The following is a 24,550-nucleotide window of genomic DNA, read 5'->3' as shown; positions in this document are numbered from 1 at the left end:
ATTGAAAGCTATAGGTTTTTGTAAGAAAAATATCCATATTTAAAACTTTATAAACTATAATAACTAGCTTCCGGCAGACAGCCGTACGATTAATTGCAGCTGTACTTCAATGTTATTTTATGGCTACGTTCACACTGACATTTTTTGGGATTACACTTTTAGGTGTGAGTCTCGAAATTCACATAGTAACTTACAGTAACATCTCAAATACTTTATGAACATGCAATGGGAGTCAAGCCCGTATTCTCATACCAGTAACCATAGCAACAGTGATCAAAGTAATATCAAAGATGGCGATGTCCTTAAAACTGAAGTCTTATCACTTTTGAATGATAAGAATCCAATCGATCCACGAGTTCATCCATCAAATCTTCATTAACTGACAGCAGATTTTATTAATTGGGTGGAGGGTTGACCATTTCAGTTGCATGTAGAACACAAAACTGACAGGAGCAGCTCCGGTGGAGAACAGTGACTGGATCTAAAACCTTTAGATGACACACAGCTCAAATCTCTCATATCTTCCTGCAAGTTACCGAAACCACGCATGAAAACCCTAGGGTTGTTCCGATTCCGATACTAGTATCAATACCACCGATACCACAAAAATTTCTGGCATCGGTATCGGCGAGTATTTAAATTCACGTACCGATCCGATACCATTTTCTTAAACAATACCTAGTTGTGCCCGCTATCTTTGCTTAACGCAGCAAATCGGAAATCAATTCTTCTTCACGGCTCAGAATGCAAACACAGGAAGTTGTGCTGTGTTGCCACAAGCAACCACTGTTTAGAGCAGCGGAGAAGTGAAAACGCGCTAGCAGTAGGCTATGTCTGCTGTTTGGCAGTATTTCAGACCAGTAAAACGGCGACATGTCTCATATGCAATGCTGCAATTTCGAGTGGCACAAGTATTGGCAACTTTAACACAAATAACTTAATAAAGCATTTGAAGACGCGTCACCCCGCGCAACACGATGGTTACATAAAGGCTAATGCTGCGTTCACACCAGACGCAAATGAAGCGATAAGCGCGAGTGATTTACATGTTAAGTCAATGCAAAGACGCGAATTGACTCCCTGCGGCGCGATTCGCTTGAATGACGCGGTGCGAATTGAGCGATTCGGGTGTTTGACGCGCTTAAGATGGAGAAGGATGAGGCGTGCCAGCTTCATTCAAACAAAGAGAAAAGTTTTCAAAAGACAAATAAAGATAACCGACAAAATTGTCAGGTTTATTGTTCTGGATGACCAGATGCTGTCAGTCGTCGAAAACGTGAGATTTTTATTTAACAAAATTGTTTCTGGACTTCAAGTTTTAAAGAGATTATTTTCTTATATAGCCTAATTATATTCCTAGATTTATTTGTTGCACTGTTTTTATAGTTATATTGTAAAACTAATATACCTTTTTCAGTTTACAGTGTTAGATTTGTGGCTGCATTTGAAGTTCTTTTTCACTTAAAATAAGTAAATAATTTAACTGACAAATGTATGTCAGATAATAAAAATACTCTAGTTCACTGTATGTTTTTGTTCTTGTTTTATTAAGGGATAAGTCTGAAGCACACCATAAATAATTCTATCAATTCATACAGGGCTAGTAGTATATTTATATACAGATACACACCCAGGTATCGGATCGGTACTCGGTATCGGCCGATACCCTGAGCTCAGGTATCGGAATCGGTATCGGGGAATGGAAAAGGGGTATCGGAACATCTCTAGAAAACCCACAACACATGGTAGACCCGCATTTGTGCAGTGCAGAGCGACTCTCTGACACTGTATGATTTGACAGACATCTAGTTGTTCAGTCCGGTTCTATTCACATAGCACAAGTTTTTGGAGAATGAGGTTGTGAACCCTGAAAATGTACAGGTGTGAGTTTAGTTATAGAATGTAGTTGTCACTCCTGTAAATAACTGAACTGTGTGTGAACATCACTGTATTAGGACTCAAATACAGGACTGACAACCATAGTCTGTTGTTTGTTGTGAACATAATTTCGATTTGAGATTTGAAGTATGAATACAACCATCAATTTGGGCAGAAATCTTTTCTATGTCTTAAGCTTTAAAGTTCAAAAGTTACTCAAAAGCTAAGTCTAGATGTTTCTTTTCTGGCTGAAGGACTAAGAGGATGTAGCTCTAGCTTCATGCATATATGAGTCATACATCACAAAGTGCCAATCTGGAAGCTTCTCTTCCTGAAGCATGTACGGATCATCAGTGGGATATTAAAGGCATAGAGCTTATCAGGGAACAGCAGTCGGAGTGCCTCCACCATATGTATCAGGCATCTCTGAGAGATTTGCTACATATGACCACAGAAGTTTATTGTAATGTGATTGTGCAGAAAGGCATTTTTTTTCTTGTTTTAAATAATGGAATTTTTGAAACAAAAACTTTGCAGTTGAGAAAGAAGCTGGTATTGTGTGCTCATTTTTGTTGTTAATACAAATTTGTGTTTAAATTATACATTATATGTTGGCGTGTTATATTCGACCCCTTTTCATTCATATAGCACTGAAATGAAATATATCTTGATATATTATTTTATTTTGTCCATTGGGACAAAATAATCATCAGAGATGAGATGTCATTACAAGTGGGAGGGGAAGTTGTTTTGATTAAAGATTACGAGGGTACAAAAATTAAAATAATAATAATAATAATGCATGGATAAATTATTTAAAATAAATACTGTAATATAAAAAAGGAATTGTCCATTTTAATTTCATGGTGACTTTAATGTACAGTATGAATGTATATATTTGGGCTGTAAAAATTATTTTCTGTGATGAATATTTTCTGTTCAACACATTCAAAATATTTACCCTCAGCATAGTTTTTTCCTGGCATTCTTTTGCTAGTGTTACAATATGATTACACTATCTGGGGATGGTCCAGAAGCCTAACCTACTGTATAATCAGCAAATCATAGGATTTTAAACCATTTAAGCATGATAATGTTACATACTGCTCCGAGACTTGGGCTGAAGATCCAAATGCTAGTGATGGTTGATACTGGGGCGCCGATGCTTCGACGCAGTTTTCAAAGCACTATTGTATCACACACTGTAACGATGCTTGTATCGAAATGACAATACCACGTGATTGATGATGTTTGAAGCTTCAAACGTCATTTAGTATCAAAAAGTCGGGACAGCTGATTTGAAAAAATTGGCGCTTGACGTGATGCATAAAAGGAAAATACATTTAATCATGTTTTATTGCTGGGGTCTCAGAGACAGCGAACAGAACATAACAGCTCTCCCAAAATAGTTTTTCAACTACTCACATGAATTATGATCACATCATTGTATATTTTATATTATTGATCAATATGTTAATCTGTTGACCAGGCTACAAATGACATGAGTTGTGGTGTCATTGTCACAAATGAATTTAGATGAGATTAGATGAGATTAGATAGAACTGTATTGATCCAAGACAAGAGTGATTCCATATGTCACGGCCTCCGACGCTTTGTTTGGTCACATGCTTTTTCAAATCGTAGATCTGCTCCGCACTGATTTAGATATGGTGGAGAAAACAAGTCTGACCACCAGATGTCGCTAATGTGCACTGTGTTGAAAGCTTCGAGTAATGAACGGCACAATTTGATGAAAGCCTCAAACGCTTCAGAAAGCCTCGGTTTCCCATCACTACCAAATGCAGCTTTATTGGAACAATCCAGAATCATAAACCATATACCAAGCAAAAGGTAAAACACATGGGCAAACAATCCACATTAGCAACCGAGCAGAAAACAGGCAGAGAATCAAAAGACCAAGACACAGGAAACCAGGGTAACACTCAGATATGCAGTGTAACAACAGACAAGACTTCACAATGAATGAGTGAATATTCGGGGCTTATATTCACCTTATTCTGCCATGCCCACATTTAATACTTCGCTCTTCTGCATTTTGTCATCCGACTTCTGCTAAACTGACGCGGCACATCCAGTAGCTAGATCAGTAGTTAGAAGATTGTTTGTAGCGAGCTATAACTTTAGCAAAATGACAAATAACGTTAATGCCGTAAAGGTTTTAAATTGGGAACATGGAGAAAACTTTATACAACGATCAGATGGTCTCATATCATCATTGGTAACGTGGGTAGACGACATGAAGAAGTGGCCAGGGGTAACCAGTGGGGACTGTCAGGAGCTGGAGCAGCATGTAGAGGCTGTAGGTGAAGACTGGAATTATTTTAAATTAGTTTTGTTAAACAAGAGATAACTTTGTGATTTGTATTTTAGAAAATGTATAATTTAAAGGTGCACTAGAATCAAAAATTGAATTTACCTTGGCATAGTTGAATAACAAGAGTTCAGTACATGGAAATGACATACAGTGAGTCTCAAACACCGTTGTTTCCTCCTTCTTGTGTAAATCTCATTTGTTTGAAAGACCTCCAAAAAACAGGCGAATCTCAACATAACACCGACTGTTACGTAACAGTCGGGATCATTAATATGTACGCCCCCAATATTTGCATATGCCAGCCCATGTTCAAGGCATTACACAAGCCAGTATTAACATCTGGCTCTGTGCACAGCTGAATCATCAGACTAGGTAAGCAAGCAAGAACAATAGTGGAAAAATGGCAGATGGAGTGATAATAACTGACATGATCCATGATTACATGATACTTTTAGTGATATTTGTTAATTGTCTTTCTAAATGTTTCGTAAGCATGTTGCTAATGTACTGTTAAATGTGGTTAAAGTTACCATCGTTTCTTACTGTATTCATGGAGACAAGAGAGCCGTCGCTATTTTCATTTTTAAACACTTGCAGTCTGTATAATGCATAAACACAACTTCATTCTTTATAAATCTCTCCAACAGTGTGTAATGTTAGCTTTAGCCACGGAGCACTATCAAACTCATTCAGAATCAAATGTAAACATCCAAATAAATACTGTACTCACATGATCCGACGCATGCATGCAGTATGCATGACGAACATCTTGTAAAGATCCATTTGAGGGTTATATTAGCTGTGTGAACTTTGTAAATGCACTGTATTATAGTCGAGAGCTTGGGGGGCAGGGGGGATTTAAAGGGGCCGCAGCCTGAATCGGTGCATAGTTAATGATGCCCCAAAATAGGCAGTTAAAAAAAAAAAAAAAAAAAAAAAAAATCTATGGGGTATTTTGAGCTGAAACTTCACAGACACATTCGGGGGACACCTTAGATTTATATTACATCTTGTAAAAACTGGTTCTAGGGCACCTTTAATATATGTTGTGATAAAATCAGTTGTAAGAGTGTTTGTTGTCATCAGGAAGCTAGAGACACCTTTTACTGACCTTCATGTGGAGGTAATATTTCATCATTTAATTTTCATATGCAATAAACCTAGAATTAATTTGCAAACTTGACATGACTTATTCCATTTAAATCAGAAGACTTCATTTCTTTAAGTTAAGAGCTCACAAAAAAAAAAAAAAACCCTCACAACAGATCATATTGTAAAGGTTTATAAAAATAACTACATACACCATTTACACTGATTAGTTAAAGCAAAACCACAGCACAGACAGACGTGGAGCGTACCTACAAATCAACACTTATTCATCCTCTACATCAGAAATTATGTTGCTTAGAAGGTTACACAGGGCAAATTCTCAATTTTACCAATTTTAGGGGTGAGGTTAATTGGAACTGTTGTAAGAAAGGATTTAAGTTTTTCAGTCATATGACCCGCACAACATGGTGCTGGTGTCTTCTTCAGAGAGCTGCATGCCTCTCTTGGTGAATGCTGGAATGACAAGTTTCACCTTCCTTTCATAGAGGAGATCGGCAATGGTGAATCCTCTGTCTGCCGTTACTTCAGCGCCTGGACAAAGGTATTCTAGGAACCCTGAATTTGCGGGTTTAAATTGATCACAACACCAGGTTTTGAAACACTAAACCTTTCAGCAAGATCACCCTGCAATAAATTAAGACATAGCTTTCATCAGAGTCATCAGGAGCTGATCCCAAGTGTGTAACTGGAAGCTGTTGGCGTATGTATTGGTAAGGTGCTCGGCGACTGAATGAATGGTGGTTGTTTCTCAGCAGAGTGGTGTACAATGGCGCCGACTCAACACATTGTGTTCTCATATCAGATATAGGTGGCTTCAGGTGGAGTTGTGATTTTAAAGCATAGTTGTGGTCAGAGACAGATGGATCCTCCCAGTGTGTTTCTGCATCACAGTTCAGGGGCATGTGGATGTGATCATCCTCACAGTTGATCACTGACGCTCATCGATGCATCTGTGGAAATAATACAACCATATATATACACATATATTATATTATATTATATTATATTATATTATATTATATTATATTATATTATATTATATACACACACACACACATCTGTCCATACTTAAACAGAACAGTGTGAGAGAGATGCATTAAAAACGAGACAGTATATACACACAATCTCTTACTCTAGTGTTAATACTTAGGTCAATATCAAATATCTGAATGAGAGATGTAGCTAGCTGCCCTGCTATCATCTGCAATCTCTGTAATTTACAGGAATAATGTAAGCTATTGTTAGATTACAATGTACCATAATACTATCGTAAATATGTGCCATTGTACCATCTTATATATCAAATATAAAAGGTGGCAATGGTAATAATGCAAGATTCATTGTATTTTGTGAACTGCGCGTTACTGATCTTAAATGTATTCATAGAACGGACTTCACAAATCTAACATTAGGCTAACAAGCACATGGCTAGCTAAGTTCGCTTACCTGAATCTGACAACCTGTTCAGCACCCGCCGTGACTTCTTTACTCGTAGCCGAGCCATTTCTCGGGTTAAGGGTGTTCGTCAGTCGGCCTCCCGTCCATGAAATGGTACGAACACCCATAAGAGCGCTTGGGTGAACACTTCCAAAGTTTTAAGCGCCTTCAGCCATTGCCTCATGTGCTCCTCGTCTTAAGGTGGTGGGTGTAAATTGTAAAGTGCACCGCAAACACTCCGACCGCTTTACATTGTATTCGTAACATCGTTGATGCAATTGTTCTCTCTTCTTAATCTAATTGTTATGGCAGCCCCTAACTGAGCATATACTACTCATCTACCATTACAGCTTTAGGATTACAGCTAGCGACTACTAGCTTAGGTCCCTCTCAGTCGGAAGTAAGATGACAAAACGAACACAATGGCACCACCCTTGTTGTCATGGAAAATAAGGTGAATAGGCAGAGTTAATAAGGTAATGAGACACAGGTGGAAGTAATGAAGCATAAGGAGTCCAGGCAAAGATGGAAGGAGTGCCCTCTGGTGGCTATTATAGGCACTCCAGCTATTTGCTGTCTGTCACTATTATATTATATTATATTATATTATATTATATTATATTATATTATATTATATTATATTATATTATATTATATTATATTATATTTTATACAACCGTTCTGTCTGGTTCTCGAATCTGATTGGCTGATAGCCATGCGATATTTCTGTGATAACAGCACTCCTACTGCCTTTTCACCGTTTGTATCACTCCGCTTGAAGTGACCGTCATGGCGGCCGATCAAATCAACTGTAATTTTTACAAATACTACTTCTTGTACCACGAACTGTAGTTTTAATAGTTTTTTAGGCGAGAATGTAGTTGTTTAGACCTGAAATATGTGACTCATATTTAATAACAGCGCCTATTTTACAATTTGTTTTGACGTTTTCGGAGATGCAAGCTCGAGTGCGCCAGCGGCCGTTCAGTGCTTCTGTAACCGCCGAGAACAGCTTCATCTCGGCCAGTGCCTCTGGGATTTGCCGCTGGCTCTTATAGTGGTTAAACATGAGACATAATTCAATTTGAGTACATAGAACGGGCAATCTTTGGTCTTATTAATCTATTATTTGTTCCAGAGCAAGTCGAATTGTGCTATATTAAATTTGATAATAATAAACGTTACGTTACATCCTTATATAGCATATTGGCTACAACTAGACTGGACATATCAGACTCTTCTCCGCTCTTCAAATACGTAAAACATGAAACTTTATAAACATATGTTTTTTTGAGTAAAGAAAATGCTTTAAATTTTTTTTTCCAAACATCAGATCTTTATTTACCTTTGCATTGCACAGAGGAGATGCCCAAACTGCGTGCGCACTTCTTTCAGGAGGTGAGGCAGATTAATGAGGCTTGATTGACAGTTTGAGGATCCAATGGAGTTAGGAGGTTTTGTCACAAGCTCTTTAAAATCCTTTACATTCCTTAAATATTTGTAAAACCCACATACAAGCGTATATGGTGACCTAATTTTTTTAATAACTAGTGCTTTATGTTTGACTGAACTGTACAATTGTGCTTATTTGTTGTTCAATAAATATTATTTATTATTATATATAAATATGTCCAATAAGTAATATGGAATAATTGAACATTACATTAATACGCCATTAGATGGCGGCAACACTTTACAGGAGAATGAGTCAGTGAAGCACAAGAGACTTTTAAATTGAAAGGAACTTTTGCAAAAGGAAGTTGTTTTAGCGCTGTCGTGTAATGGATGTTATGGAAAATTCCCAAAGCTGTACAAGACAAATACAAAGATCGCTTTCCTCAGCGGACATTCAAACGGCTATCACTGAAATATCGCATGGCTATCAGCCAATCAGATTCGAGAACCAGACAGAACTGTTGTATAAAATGCAATATACCAGACACAGGTAATAGCCTACTCTCTCGCTCTCTCTCTCTCGCTCTCTCTCTCTCTAATACTATACAAAATTCAATGAGTTTCAATGAAGCGACTCAACGTTCCTTCGTTACTAGTTCTAAAGTGACGTTTTAGAGTTAGTAACGGAGGCTTGGTTCAACTGACAACTTGAGTTTTGAAACGTTCCTTCATTACTAGTTCTGAAGTGACGTTTTAGAATTAGTAACGGTGGCTTGGTTCAACTGACAACTTGAGATTTGAATCCGTGGCGGAAGGAAGTAGTGCTGCACAAAAGAGGGTTTTAAAGACACTCCGTTGTTGTTCTTATTTATTTACACACTCGTGCCGTCGAACTGTTGTATAAACGCAATATCACACTCGTAGCCATGCGATATGGCTGTATATCAGTACGCTGTGATTGCCTACGGACGAATCACAGCTTGCTGATATACAGCCATATCGCACGGCTACGAGTGTGATATTGCTCATATATTATATTATATTTTTGGTCTGCTTTTCAAGGCATTCATTATCAGTGATTGTTGAACCCATTTTGTCCGAATGAGCACCAAGGCTTAATGTGTGGCCACACATGTACAGTAACCACTACATCATACTCTGACATTCACATGTATATAATATTATTTATCACATGTATATATATATTATTATTATATATATATGTGTGTGTATGAGGAGAGGTATGAGTTCCATTATATGAATGGAACTGATGTCGACAGTCCATCCAATAATATTTGGGAGAGCATATGACAAGACCTGCTGTTTTGCTAAAACGATAACGTGCAATGTGTGTGCGTGCTTGTGAGAGACACAGTGCAAGTGTAAGAGTGAGATCTGCAGTCTTAGGCACAGAGCGGAGCATGGGAGCGCTGGTTGTGTGGTCTATTTTTAGATTGGGGTCTAGACTCGCCCGCCCCTCTGAAAGAAAAGGCTGAGTGAATAAGCGAGAAAGAGAGTTCATTGTGTGTGTGTGTGTGTGTGTGTGTTGGAATATTTGTAGTGATGGAGAAAGAGTGGTTTGAAATGTAATTAGAGATAGATAGAGCTAAAGGAAGAGAGCGGGAGCGAGAGACCCTTGCTCAGTGTTCTGGAGAGTTCTGTAACATCAGTGCCTCCCAGGTCTCTTTACTGTATGTTGCTCTCCTCCTTCCTGTGCCTTTCCAATGCAGAATTAAACATGTTGTCGACTGCGAACCGAAGGCCAAAATTGAAGGCGAAGGCCAGAGATATAGAATGAGAAAGAAAGAGAGAGGAAAAAGAGGGGAAAAAAGATCTTCTAGCCATGAAATATAGATGAGGCTTTAAAGATTGGGGCCAGTAGATGTATTTTTCATCCTCTCGCTGTACTATGTATATTTAATGGCAAGTGACTTTCTTTGCAGCCCGTATGGGGCCTGTATGCCCCTACACCACCCTTTATGCATGGATACAGGGAGGTCCCAGGGGCTCCTCGTCTCCTTCCTGCCACAGGTCGCATCACCCTGCTGGGACAGACAGGAGGTCAGCGCCCCCTTGTGTGTCAACCTCTTCTCCAGTCCATGATTAAAGGCTGCAGAGCTGCCAAACCCAGACCACCCGCCCCTACTCCAGCTGCGGGAGACGGGTTTATGTGTGTGTTTGTGTGTGTGTGTGTGTGTGTGTGTCTGTGTGTGTGTGTGTCTGTGTGTGTGTGTGTGTGTGTGTGTCGCTCATTAAAGGAATAGCTGTTTTCAACCTAATGTCTGTGTACCACATCTGTGTCATGCTGTCAGTTACCACAGACAATGATTTTGACTTTCAGAGTGTATAAATGGATGGGAAATGTTTACAGTAGGAAATGGAAGCCTAGAAGGAGATCAGGAATGTGATATTTTGTTAAGGCTCCAATAAATTGTTGCCATATATTATATACATATATAGACATTAAAGAACACTTTTTTTTTCTTTTTTTTTTTTGCTGTAGCTTTCATCTGCACATTTTTTTTACATATTCAAATTACATTTAGACAGAATAAATGAACTCAAGTCATCAGTTAATAATGCCTATGGTCTGTGCCTAACACAAACCATTTTATGGCTTCAGAAGACTTGAAATATAGTACATGACTTGTTTGTACTACTTTTATGGTACTTTCATTATGCTTTATGGTGCATTTTGGAGCTTGACAGAACCTGTTCTTTATAAGCTTCCACTGTATTTAAATAAGAAGACTGGAAAAAAAGACACCCAATTTAAATGATTTTTGGATGAACCATCCCTTTAAATGGTTAATTGTTATGGTTATATGGTCAATACAGTAGGGGTGTAACGATACGCTCAGGTCACGATACGGTACGTATCTCGATACAGAGTTCACGATACGATACGTATCACGATATTTTGAACAAAATGAAACTGAAATTCAAACAAGATTAAAAAAACATGAACAAATTTCAATAATTTTCCTTGTTGTACATACAAGATCACATTTCAATAAATAAATAAATATAAAATTTTAATAAAAACCTTCTGTATTCAAATTAACAATTGAATAGGGCTGTCTGTCACTGAAAAAAATGTTTAAATTTAACATGAACTTAGAATTATGAATAGGGGCCGTTCAAATATCGCGTCTAAAAACGCGTGGAAGGCGCGGCCGCACCGCTTCTCCTTCTTTCCAAAGCGCTTGCGCTCCTGTGGCGTCGGTCGTTGCTATGCAACCATGAACTGAGCTCTCCAAGAGGATCAGGATGTTTCTGCAAAGGATAAATGATTTCTAGCCCTTGCATTAGTTTTACTACGAGATATATTGATGGAGATAAGATATAAAAACCACCACGAACAGCTATGATCAGCTATGATCAGCTGTTCGGCTGAGCTTTTGATGTTTTGTTATGGAAAGGCCATAGCTGATCGGTTGATTCTTGTCACACGACCTGCGGTGCGCTTGCGGCATTCTGAGAAGTTGAGAATTGCATGCGCGTCGCAACCGCGTTGATCCCATTATGAGCGCGCCTGCCGCCCGGCTACATTTGAAAATAATAACTGACTTGCACGCGGAAAAGACGCAATATGTGAACGGCCCCTAACTTAAAGCAAAGCATCGCAAGCGTCTTTTGCTTTTCTGTGAGCACAGCTGTTGCTGTGCACTGCGGTGTAAGAAAGCCACGACTTTTCTCACGCGACCATGCAAGAGACTGACATGAGAAACGTTTAAACCTGCTTGCAAGATTCAATGTGTGCCCGAAACACTTACTGAACTGAGAGCTGATTGAGACACACCATCTACGGTAAATCGTTACACCCCTAATACTTATAGTAATTTAAAAATGTGGTAGCATTGGATCTGGACAGGAAGGATAACTCTGGGAGTTGGAAGGGGTGTGTCGCGATTCTGCCTTCTCACATCGCGATACAGGTTCGTGGACCTGCGTATCGCGATTTCGGTTTCATATCGCATATCGTTACAGCCCTACAATACAGTGTGTTTTTATCATAAGTATATTTACTATAAACACATTTCCCTTTTTTATATACAGTAAGGGATAGAATTTAAATGATTCTGTGTGGTAATCGATAGCGTGCCATAGATGCAGTATTTTATGGTTCTTATGAACTGAATCTGCCCTTCTTTACTAATATGAGCTGATAGAGAAAACACATAAGCACAATTTGTCACTTACAGTAATTCATATTAAAACATTTACACAGAACAAGAAGTCACAAAGCCATAGTTCAAAAACCATTGAGGCAATATTAATGTAGCTGTAGAGACTTCCATTTTAATCATGGCGTCACATCAATTACAAACAGAAGTATTAGTTGAAAGAAGACCAGCATCATATTTAATTCCTTTCTGTATTATCTAGCAAACTGTAAGACAGAGAGATACAGGCAGATACACACAGCATGTAGAAGCTGATATAGCCCGTATGAATGACTTGGAGAAATGGAGAGCGGGGGTGGGGAGGTTCATTTCGGGTTTGCTCCATGTTTGGCATGAAACCATGCTACAGCACGCACAAACACACAGCATATGCGATCCTGGCCTGATTCTCAGCATTAACACACGTTTTTTAGGGTTGTGACAGCTAGACGTGTGGTGTGACTGCATTTGATTATGCAAGTGTGAATGAACAGGATTGTGTTGTTTCATTCGTATGTTTGTGGCTGAACGAAATTGGATCGTGGGTAAGAGCTACTAAGGAAGCAAATGAGGTATACAATACTGTTTGGGATGGCAAGACTTTGAAAAGAAGTCAAGATTTTTGAAAAATTTGGTGCTCAATAACTATTATCAATGTTGAAAACAGTTGTGCTACTTATTATTGTGGAAACCATGATACATTTTTTTTCAGGATTCTTTGATGAATAAAAAGTTTAAAAGGACAACATTTATTTTAAATAGATTTTTCTTTTGTAAAATGTATAAATGTGTTTACAGTCACTTTTGTTCAATTTAATGTATCCTTGCTGAATAAAAGTATTAATTTCTTTTAAAAAATGAAAATAAAAATCTAACTGGCCCTAAATTTGACCCTAAAAAATGGTTTGCTATACACAAACACTTAAAGGGTTATTTCACCCAAAAATTAATTGGGACAGAGTTTTAATCACACTCATGTCGTTCCACACCTGTCAGACCTTTGTTCATCTTCAAAACACAATTTAAGATATTTTTGATGAAATCTGTGAGGTATTTACTCGTCCATAGACAGCAATATAATCACCACTTTCAAAGTCCAGAAAGGTTCTAAAGACATCAATTAAAAAAGTCGAAGTGACTACAGTGGTTCAACATTAATTTTATGAAGCGACAAGAATACTTTATTCAATAATATCTTCTCTTCTGTGTCATTCTTATATGTTGTTTACATCCAGCGCTTCCAGGTTGTACATCAGAACACTGAGTCATTATTGTGCTGCTCACATGTGTAGCTTTGGCCAATATTAAGCCAGCTTTCGGACATAAACATGGAAGCCTTCACTGTGCTTACTGCGGCAACTGCATAAGGATAATGACAGGGAAGAGTAGAGATAGTTGAATAAAGTCATTATCAGGGGTTCAAGCGCATAGCGCTGAAACCCTATTGAAATTGTTAAGATTATTATTATTATTCCGCTGTAAAACTGATCGTGCAGACCAAACTGTAAGGCCTAGAGACTTGAAACCTGGCCAGATGGTAAGTCTCAATTTGGGGAGAGCCTGACAAGATATGAACCCAATTGGCCAATAGAGGGCGCTGCAGTGATCAACAATGTGAAACTGCTCATAACTTCTAGACCATTTGTCGTAGACTCAAGTATTATATCATTGGAATCACTGGCTCAAGACGAACAAAACGAATTTCATTTCCGTCATGAAAATTTTTCGATTTGAACTCCTAATAGGCCGTTTGTCCGATTTACCCGAAACTTGATATACATCATCTAGACCTTCCTGGCAAAAAAATTATCAAAAGAATTTTGATCGGTGATTTATGCTTGTGATGGGATGCCAAAACGTTCAAAGTAGGCAGGGCCACTCTCACTTAAATGGTTATAACTCTTGAACGAAATTAGATATTTTCACCAAACTTGTCATACTCATGTATGAGTTCATTCTGTGGTCATTCAAAACAAAAAATTGCGGAGATTTACCACTTGGTGATGCTATAATACGAAAAAACATAGAAACTGCTATAACTATGCAACTGTTTAGACCAATTGACTTGAAAATTGGCATGCACTGTCTTTGAGTTGCCTTGATGATTTATGATCTCAAAAAACATGGCTACCATTGGCTTATAAACTTTGAGCACCTCTTAGACCAGGTTAACGGAGGCCGATCGGGATGAAACTTGGTGGGTCTGTTCGACTCATGGCCCTAGAGGTCTGTGCGAAGTTTGAAAGAAAACAGCCACTGGGTGGTGCAATACTGTTTTAGACCCTATATATCACTCAACGTATCACACATATCATATGTTGAATCTCCTCATTCTGAAAATCTTTGCCTCAAGAACCACTGCTGTCAATCAAATCGTTCGTTAAACATTTGCGATTATTTGGAAAATCTACTTTTTCAAACTCCTCATAGGCCATTTGTGCAATTTGTTCAAAACTTGACATGCATCATCTGGAAACACTCATGGCAAAAAGTTATCAATAGAATTTCGATTGGTGATTCAGGTTCACAAGCAAAACGTTTGAAGTAGCAGTTGCCTTTTACTAAAATGGTTTTATCTCTTGATTGCAATGAGATATTTTCACCAAACATAGTACACGTGTGTACAAGCTCAGTCTGAGGTCACGGTAAAAAAATTGTAGTGTTTGGCCACTTGGTGGTACTGAAATAGGAAAAAAAACATGAAAATGTAGGAATCAACCCAAATAATTAATCAAAAGTGTAATTAAGTTACACTGCATAATAATCGGATTAACCGTAAATTATTCAGAATCAATATTTTAATACTTTATCAATTATTCGTCCACCGAGAAATTGAGCTTAAAGTGTTTTACCAATTCTGGACAAAATATCATCCCGTGGCCACTGAAATAATATTTTGTTATGATTATTAATTATGATTATGAGCAAGGTAGCACAATCTTTTTTTAAGGCAGCAATTTGGTAAGCACAGCACAAGACACTCATATGGAAAATCAAACAAGACTTTATTGAACTAAACTACTACGCACAAACTAATCTAACGAAAAACATATACTCGCGCACACACACACACACACACACACACAAACACATTCATTCAGTTACAGGGAAATAGTGAGGTTATTGTTTGGAGGTGAATGGATTCCCCAATTGTTTACTTTTAACAAGTTTCTCTGACGTAACCTGAGAGAATTAATACACTAGCAATTCAACAATAGTTTCATTTGCTTAATAAAATTGCACCAGCTCAGTAAAATTAGGAGACCTGTGTTACTTGCTTGGGCTGCTCCTTTAAGCGCGTGTTCCCTTCGTGACGGAGTTGAAGGAAACGGCATTGCTCAGGCAAGAGTTCTGAAGGACGACATCCGTGGGGAAATAGTTGGCTTTGCAGAAAATGGAGTCTTCGTCGAATGGCCGCAGGGTTTACGCGGTGCTGCGTGAGTGTGTCTCTGCGTCTCAAGGAGTTGCTGGAAACAAAGGACTTTTGGCGAGTCCTCGGCTGCGAAGTTCAGCAAAGTTTCTTGCAGGGGTTTGAGTGAGTCTTGAAGTGGTTTGGCTTGCAGGCAGGACGATGTTCGGTCCACCGCCTCAGCGAAGGGCAAAAGCAAAAGCCAAAGCACAATGCGCGGTATTGAGTTTTGATCGGTTTGTTGGTTCCGCCTTTACGATTGTTTTAGCCAATCAGGTTCTGTTTTGGGCGTGTCCTACACCCAGTTCTCCTGTTCTTGTATGCAATTAGCATAATGTCCTTACAGTCCTTTGTTCTCAAACTTAGGTATTTTGGTCAGAACTTTGAGAAGTTAATTTTGCTGGTTCAAAAGTCATACATCTTACATAAATCAATTTTGCATCAAAATACTGGAAAGCATTCATCCATCACAACCATACCAAACAGTACACACTTTCTGTAATTGAGGTAGATTTTCTTCAAATTTACCAGCAATCAATATTTAAAACACACAGAAATAATTACATAGGTTCCATAAACAAAATAAAACATGCTTAATACATATGATATGTTAGAGACTGCTTTTTGGTGATAAATTCATATCTCTGGCAGTAATTTTCTAAATTGTCTCTGTTGTCTCTGAAACTTTGGAATGTCTTTTGAAATGCAAAGTGGGCAGAGGGAAAGTTTCTTGTGGGTGATTCCCATGGTGCCCTGCTGTGATCTTCACCTCAAGATGTGTCGCAGGACCGAGTTTCCTGATAACAGTGAATTTACACCTTGTGTCCTGGTGTTTGCTGATCCATCTGTTTTCTTAAAGTCAACACAGCGAAAGAGGGTATCTTTGATCTTTTACTTTGTTACTACAATCAAATGCATTTGTAATTGAGCAGACGTTGAGGGGCCGTCTTCGATCCGCCATTTTAGTTCCCAGGTCCAACTTTATGGCTCACAAATGGTTCAGTGAGGGAATGAGTTCACTTTTTTGATCTTTGGAATGTGGAGTTTGTGGTAATTTGGTGAGCTTTGTTCGGGAATAATCCTACAAAAACCATTACATCTACACAACAGTTAGTCTGATTGACTTGAAAATTGGCATGCACTGTTCTTGTCCAAGTTGGCATGATGGTAGCGATTGTCCACTTGGTGGCACTATTACAGGAAAAAAACATGAAAATGGCTATAACTACGCAATCGTTAGTCCAATTGACTTGAAAATTGGCATGCAGTGTCTTGGTCGAAGGTGCCATGAATGTCTATGAGGACCTTTGCGTCTCTCAAAAAAAAAAAGGCTGCCATTGGCCTATGAAATTTGAGAAATTGTTAGACCAGGTTAATGGAGGCTGATCAGAACGATACTTGCTGGGCCTGTTTGACTCGTTGATTCAAACCTGTTTTCTTCATCTGTGGAAAATACATGTTTGGAAGATAAATGGAAGATATTTTGAACAATGTCTCTGCTTTTTGTCTATACACTGTAATTTGTCCATACAATGTAAGTCATTGGGTGCCTATGTTGTTTTGAATAACTACATTTGTGCTTCTCATAAGAAAGATATTTATATAGGTTTGAGTAAATCATAACATAATTTTTGGGTGAACTGTCCCTTTAAGAGTGATGGAACAGAATAGAGTAGTAGAAATAGGGTGGAGAAATTGAATAGCTAAATGGCAGAGACAACAGCCCATATCAGTATGAGAGAGAGAGCAAGAGACAGAGCGAGAGAAGAGAACCCCAGAGATGAAGAAGGAATGGGAGGGGGATGCTTAAATAGTCTGCAGTAAAGCAGAGCACTGAATGAAAATCTATACGGCGAGGCATTCATTAGCACTCGTTTGATTAATAGAGAAGATAAGGCAACACTCACACGCACATACTCACTGACACATCGAACGCAGCCACGCCCATGCAGACGCAGACAAATGATTCTAAATGTCTGCATAAGCAGACAATAAACCTGCAGCTGTAGTCGCAAGTCGAGAGAATTTGGACATGACAATGATTTTCATCACAGCTCTATTCCTGCTTAATAGCCACGAATGGAACATCACACTCGCTCCATCCCATCTCTCTCTCTCTCTCTGTGTCTTTCGCTCGCTTTGTGATCACTCCATCTTGCTCATTCATCCAGTACTTGCTTGCATCAGTTCAGAGCCATGCAGATGAATTATTGATGAACGTACCTTTATAAGGGAGCCAAACAAATGAGTGAAGTGAGTGAGCGAGAGTGCGAAAAAGATGATTTGTACAGTCAAAAAAATGAGAGAGATAGTTACCTCATGGACTTGAATGTCACTTTCTTTTCCTTTCTCAAACAGGAACTATTCTACACTAATCCTCAGAATTGTTACTAAAATTTTTTTTTTTTTTTTGGACAGTGTCACAATTTGCGTCACAGCTCTGGAGCCGCATGTGTGATGGATTTCAGCACCATCTGTGGTGGACAGCGTCAGCGCCAGAGCACTAGCACAGACCCGCAGGCTGTGTATAGCTCTCGTTGCACGCTTCCAGCACCGATGGCTGTGGACAGCACCTGCTTTTACATTTCAGAGCACACATTCTGGACAACTTCTGCAATCTGTACAGTTCAGTGCACCAAATAAAACACACCCAGAGCTGGATGATTTGAAGTTGGCCCCTAACCACCTCAATTGATTACAGTGATTGCAGGCAGTTTGCTGCAAGTATAACAAGGCAAATGTTAATTTTTGTAAAATGGCACACAAGTGACTCACTAGTGAGGGGCTTGGGAGCTTTGAAGCACTTGTTTTGTTGGTTATTTAGAGATTGACTTGATGCCAGCTGCAACAAGTGGACAGGTGTGTGGAGCAGAAACTTAAGCAGCTTAAATAAGGAAAACTTTCATGGTTAAAAAAGTTTGAGCAAAGCATGCTAACTGTTCTGTCGTTGGCTGCACAGACGAGCACAGAACACTATTTAGAGTCTTGTTAGCTTAGCCTGCAAGTTGACCCTGGCAAGCTTGATTGCTAAAAAAGGTGCGTTTCTGTCTGACTGATATTTTGGAAAAAATATTAGACCTTCACAGCATTTGATAGCAATCATAAATGTTTGCCAGGTGTGTATGACTCTGTTTAGCAAACAGGTACACTATGTATAGTGGGCGTCCATACGGGTTTTGCACAAAAGTTTAACATGACGGCACATGCTAGTTGAATTATGAGTTGAATTAACTCCACAGCAACTACATACATTTATCCACTAATCATTCAGAAACATCCACTTCTTCCTAAATCTCTCCGTTAGTGTCCGACTCCGGTTTGAACAATGTAAAGCTGAACACCATTACTGACAATCGTCATTTTGGCTGCGTGAGATTCTCCAGTTTTGTTGAGCACCGAAGCGTGAGCTGTTAAAGCTCCGCCCTCTTTTGGAAAGTGGGCTGGAGCAGCAGCTCATTTGCATTTAAAGGGACACACAAAAACAGCATGTTTTTGCTCACACCCAAGTAGGGGCAAATTTGACAAGATATAATAAATGATCTGATGGGTATTTTTAGCTGAAACTTCACAGACACATTCTAGGGACACCAGAGACCTATATTACTTATCTTGTGAATGGGGCATAATAGGTCCCTTTAAGTGATCTGAACCCGTGAACTGTAGATTTACTGTGTTCCCATGTCACTGTGTCCTTGAGCAAAGCACTTAACCAAATGATGCTCCACAAGGGCCCGTCCTTACAGTTAGTTGTCTGCTAATGGCAGATAACAGCATCTTCACTTTGATTTGTACAACGGTGTAATAATGTGTGAGAAATTCTAGAGGTTAAATGCACACTTACAGAATAAAGCTCACTGCTCTTAACCAGATTGATACATTAATACTTTTTGTATGTAATGTATTTCTTTCTTTCTTTCTTTCTTTCTTTCTTTCCTTCTTTGGTAACAATTTACAATAAGGTTTCATTAGTTAACATTAGTTAACTACTTTGAATGTACAATACTTCTAAAGCATTTATTAAACTAAGTTAAAGCTAATTGTAAAATTTACTAATACATTATTCAAATCAAAAGTTCTGTTTGTTACATTAGTAAATGCGAAGAGAGTAATCTTTCAATCAAATAAACAGAGCTTAAACAAACATCTGGGTGGTGTAGGAGTGAAGGAAAAGCTTGATGTTGCCAATTTTGTGGATAACGGAGTGTCTGGCTTAGGTGGTTGAATTTTGTCCTTGAATGTGATAGTTGGTCATGAAGGATACCATCGTTTTTGCACAGCAAGCGTTGACAGTTGTGTGACCTTCAGCTGAGATGAAGAGAGACTGAGTGGGGGAGCGTTGGCTTGGGGGTAGAGGAGTTTGGTTTTGATGAAGTTGAGCTTGAGTGGTCAGCGAGGTGCCAGAAAGGCATGCTGAGATCTTTGCTGAGATTGTAGACATGGAAGAGGAAATGAGATAGAAAGTGGAGTGTTGTCAGCTTGACGGCAGCACGGAGTGCCATGTGATTCAGTGACTCAATCAATTGATCTGGTGTAATCATCATTCATGATATATGATTATGTGGTTGAAATGTTCCTGGTTTCAAATCCCAAGTGATTTTGATTTTCAGTAAACTAAGTAGCGGGCATATTTGATTGCATTAGTTTTGTTATTTTACTGACTTGAGTAATTTGACCTCTACTTCACGGTGCTATCAACATAACATCCAACTCCACCATTAACAGGTTGCTTTTGGTAAGAAATTTTGACGTCTGGCATTTAAGAGTAAAATGGGATGGAGAGGGTTTTCCTTCCTCACTTTATAGTACTTGAATATTTTCAAGTCTTTTTATGTGAATAACTGATCAATATTTTTGCATGAAAATTTGAAAAGTATGTCTTGTGTTTGAAAAGACAAATAGACTATGCATAGTTTTGTTTCGCTGTTGTTAAATTAATGTTTATTGCATTGTGTAAGTGTTGTGGGTTAGCATGATGGTGTTTTGCATTTGCATGAATGACTCTTTGCACCTTCTTGTTCTTTATATCAGTATATACTTCAGCTTGTGGAAAAGCTACTTGTGATGAACTCTGATTCTTCATGTGGCTTTCTGTTTTACCACCTGCATTATTATGGTGGTTGTCAGTATATGTTAAAGGTACAGAACAGATTTTAGTAGTAGTGTGCATTGTTGAATTTACTGATTTACATTCAAATTTTCTTGTTTGTAAATTACAGTTTTATACTGTAAAATTTACAGTTTGTTCTGTAAATGTGTTTACAGTTTTTCTGTATTTTTTACAAAATTATTCTGGCAACCACAGCTGCCAAAATTATTTTGTAAAAACTACAGAATTTTTTTTACAGTATAGACATTACGACATTACATTTTTCAGCTTTTTGTCAGCTGTTTTCAAAGTGATTTTATGTTATGTTTTGCTATAATTGACACAAAACAATGCTCTCTGTCATGGAGATATCATGTGGTCAGTATGTGAACATGATGTGTGATTGACTGGAACTCAATGAGGTCTAAAGTGGGACATTTAATTTGGGATATTCCCAGGTCCAACCTCATCTGGAACGTAGCATTAGAGTGTTCCATTTAAACACATTGCAAGTGTTCCGCCAGTAGTGGGCACTTGTGCAACGTAAACAATGTCGTACACTCGAGTGAAAGAGACGGAGAAAAGTTAGCGAGGGGAGGGTATAGAAAATTGGACTTAAACGCAGCCCTGATAAGAGTTGCCATTTCTGTTGTGTATGAAAAGCAAACGCGCCAACCAAAAGCAGAACAAAACAAAGCTCATCATTTGTACCGTGTGCGACAAGGAGCATTTATCAGCTCGGCTCGAAACACACCGCAGGGTGATCTGAGAGCGAATGCATTTAACTTACTTGCTGACCGTCTCAATCGCGACCACTACACATCGCTGTGATTTAAAGTAGTTTAAAGCCAGATGAAACAGCGCTAACATTCTCGCCGACACTGATGCGAAATCACGAGAAAATGTGGGATATATATACTATTTACCATGGAACACCAGAATTTACCCTATAAAATTTTACCCCATATAAAAATGAGGGTGTTACAATTTTTACAGATGTTACTGTTTTTGTTAATGGAAATACATTTACATCTGCATCCCAAGCTACTGCTACTGTCAAATGTGCATTTCTAAGAGACAAAATGTAACATTAATTTGTGAAATGTTCACCTGTTTGGCAAATGTTGTCATGTCCTGGGGGCTCATTTATAAAACTTTGCAGAGATTTCATCCTAAAAGTGTACGTACATGCAAAAGCTAGATTCTGCGTACGCACAAAAAATATTCAGATTTATAAAACCATGCGTATGCCAGAACCTGCGCACAAATCCCTTTATAAATCCCATTCAGCGGAAGATTGTGTGTACGTGCATCTCCACTCTGTCTCCTCCCCGAAATCACCATATATGGAGCTTATGACGCCTAGTTTTACTATGCATAACCTCATCTGCATATCATTTCCATACACGTTCCCATCCATGTGACACCATGGTTAACACCGTCAAAGGTACAAGACAATGGAAAACATTAGATATGGACTATAAATGCCATCTGTGTAATACACAGTGATAAAAATCATCCAATATCCTCTTTATGCTTTAGAATAAATATATCAAAATATCCCTAAAAACAAAATTCTACAAAATAAGTAAGATAAAGGTTTTAGAATAGAGCTGATTCATTCATTTCCACTGGCCAAATAGTATTTTAAAAGTTTTAAACAATGCAAAATGTATCAGTTTTGCTGATAAGGTGAACTTATCTTTTAGGATGTGTATAGGCTATTTTTAGTGGAAACAGATAGGCCTACTTATTTATAGCAGTACATATACAATTGTCTGACTTGGCGCGTCACTGAAAAAGGAAACGTGCAAATCTTACTGTTTTCCTCAAATTATATCCTTCAAATACAGTGGTAATTGTTTGAAGATCCTTCACACTACATCAACACCTCTGTGCAGCTGCGGTTATACAGTAAGCTATTATCATTGGAACTATTCAAACTGGACCACCGAATCCAGTGTCTTCCATAATATCCAAGTTAAGTGTGCATCACTGATCATCGCTCTCGCTAAAATATTTTGTCATGAGATCTGCAGTTTAGTTTAAAGAGGAATTATTGTGCGCCTATCACTCTTTGCTGTCATTAAAACAGCGTGTCACAGGAAAAGTGATCGAAAGTAGCACATCTAAATTCATATAATTTTTGTTTAACTTCTGCATAATGACTGAGTAATGTAATTTCAGTGCTTATCACCAATAGTGAAAGTGTAATATTAATGTAAATGTGTATCAAATGAAAACGTGAGTTTCCACGCAAGTTTAAATCATTTATTTAAACTCTTATTGTGAACATGCACTGTATTTATGATTAGGACTCATAATTAGGATTTAAAGTGGTTTTCCTTCATCTGCCGTCAGTCCCTCAGCTCACCATCGGTGTCGCCAAACTGCTCTTTCTCCAAAATGTTCGTACGCATGGGTCAGAGTTTGCGTGGAGGTGCGGCAATTTTCCCGTCAAGTTTGTTTTTATAAATCACAACTTATGCGTAGGAACTGGCGTACGCACTTTCAGGGCCTGTTTTGTGCGTAAGCAAAGTTTTATAAATGAGGCCCCAGATGATAAAACCACAATTAACTGTGTGGTTTCAACAACTTTCACTCAGGAGCAAAAATCTGCCTTTAAACTAAGGAATAAAGATGTGCCATTTATTGTGATTAAGTATCGATATTGACTGATATGAATTTTTTTTTTTTTTTATCTTGATCATTTTTTGGCCATATCACCCAACCCTAAATTGATTTTACATTTTGTTACTGTTGTTTACTTGTATTGATGTTATTATTATTTATATTACACACCCGCATAAAAATCACTTTTATCTAAATAAGTCACATCCCTTTTAACTAATGTATTATGAATGATTTCTGAAGGATCACACATGAAGCCTGGAGTAATGATGTTGAAAATTTAGCTTTGCCATCACAGGACTAAATTATATTTATAATATATTACAATAGAAACAGTTATTTTAAATTGCAATAATTTCACTATATTACTGTTTTCCCTGTATGTTTAATACAATAAATGAAGCCTTGGTGAACATTAGATACTTCTTTTAAAAACATTAAACAATCTTACCAACCCCAAACTTTTGAAGAAGAAGATATATTGAAGGAGAGGGAAAGGAGCAGGTGGCTGCACATTGAGCAGCAAGAATTGTCTCATGTGAGATTTTCTCAGAAGAGTCACAGGGGGTGCAGGCAGGCCGTAGGCTGTCACTATTGTGTGGAAATGAATGACTGAAGTTGCATACAGTTCTTTGTTCTTGACACAACACACCATGTTTTCGCTTTTTTCATGTTTTCTCTGTTTTCATTCCTCTGTAGACGGTGCGTCATGGATTTCCCTATCAGCCCACAGCTCTGGCATTTGACCCGGTGCAGAAGATCCTTGCCGTCGGCTCTCGTTCTGGAGGAGTACGGCTGTATCCTTTTTTTCCCTCAGTGATCCAATGCTGTTTCCTCCACAGTATAATTTCAAGACTTTGTGAGGACTTTTGGGCTTTGGGATAGCTGCTCTCTGAGGTAAGGTATAATACTGTCATGTTTCCTTGCTTTAAAGACCTCCCTGTGGCATAGAGGGGTGTAAGACCATTTGACTGACTCCCAGAGGAATCGCTGCACAATATTACGAATGCATTAATACTGAAAATGACTGACAGAAAAATAGAGAGAGACAGACAGAGAGAGAGAGTGAGACACCCAGTTCCAACATAGTTGGATAAATAATG

The 24,550-nt window shown here is 38.3% G+C and overlaps 1 protein-coding gene across 11 annotated transcripts in view; it reads left to right on the top strand.

Moving 5' to 3' along the window:
* The window catches only part of stxbp5l (syntaxin binding protein 5L), a 195,240-nt gene that overhangs the window by 9,534 nt on the left and 161,156 nt on the right, over positions 1-24,550 (top strand). For all 11 annotated transcript variants that reach the window (XM_048193630.1, XM_048193626.1, XM_048193625.1 and 8 more), the window contains exon 2: positions 24,147-24,244. In XM_048193630.1, the coding sequence (XP_048049587.1) occupies positions 24,147-24,244 (98 nt within the window). The remainder of the gene's footprint in view (positions 1-24,146; positions 24,245-24,550) is intronic.

Source organism: Megalobrama amblycephala, linkage group LG6 (assembly GCF_018812025.1).
Source record: "Megalobrama amblycephala isolate DHTTF-2021 linkage group LG6, ASM1881202v1, whole genome shotgun sequence".
Classification (NCBI taxonomy): Eukaryota; Metazoa; Chordata; class Actinopteri; order Cypriniformes; family Xenocyprididae; genus Megalobrama; species Megalobrama amblycephala.
This window is presented reverse-complemented; position numbering and strand designations above follow the sequence as displayed.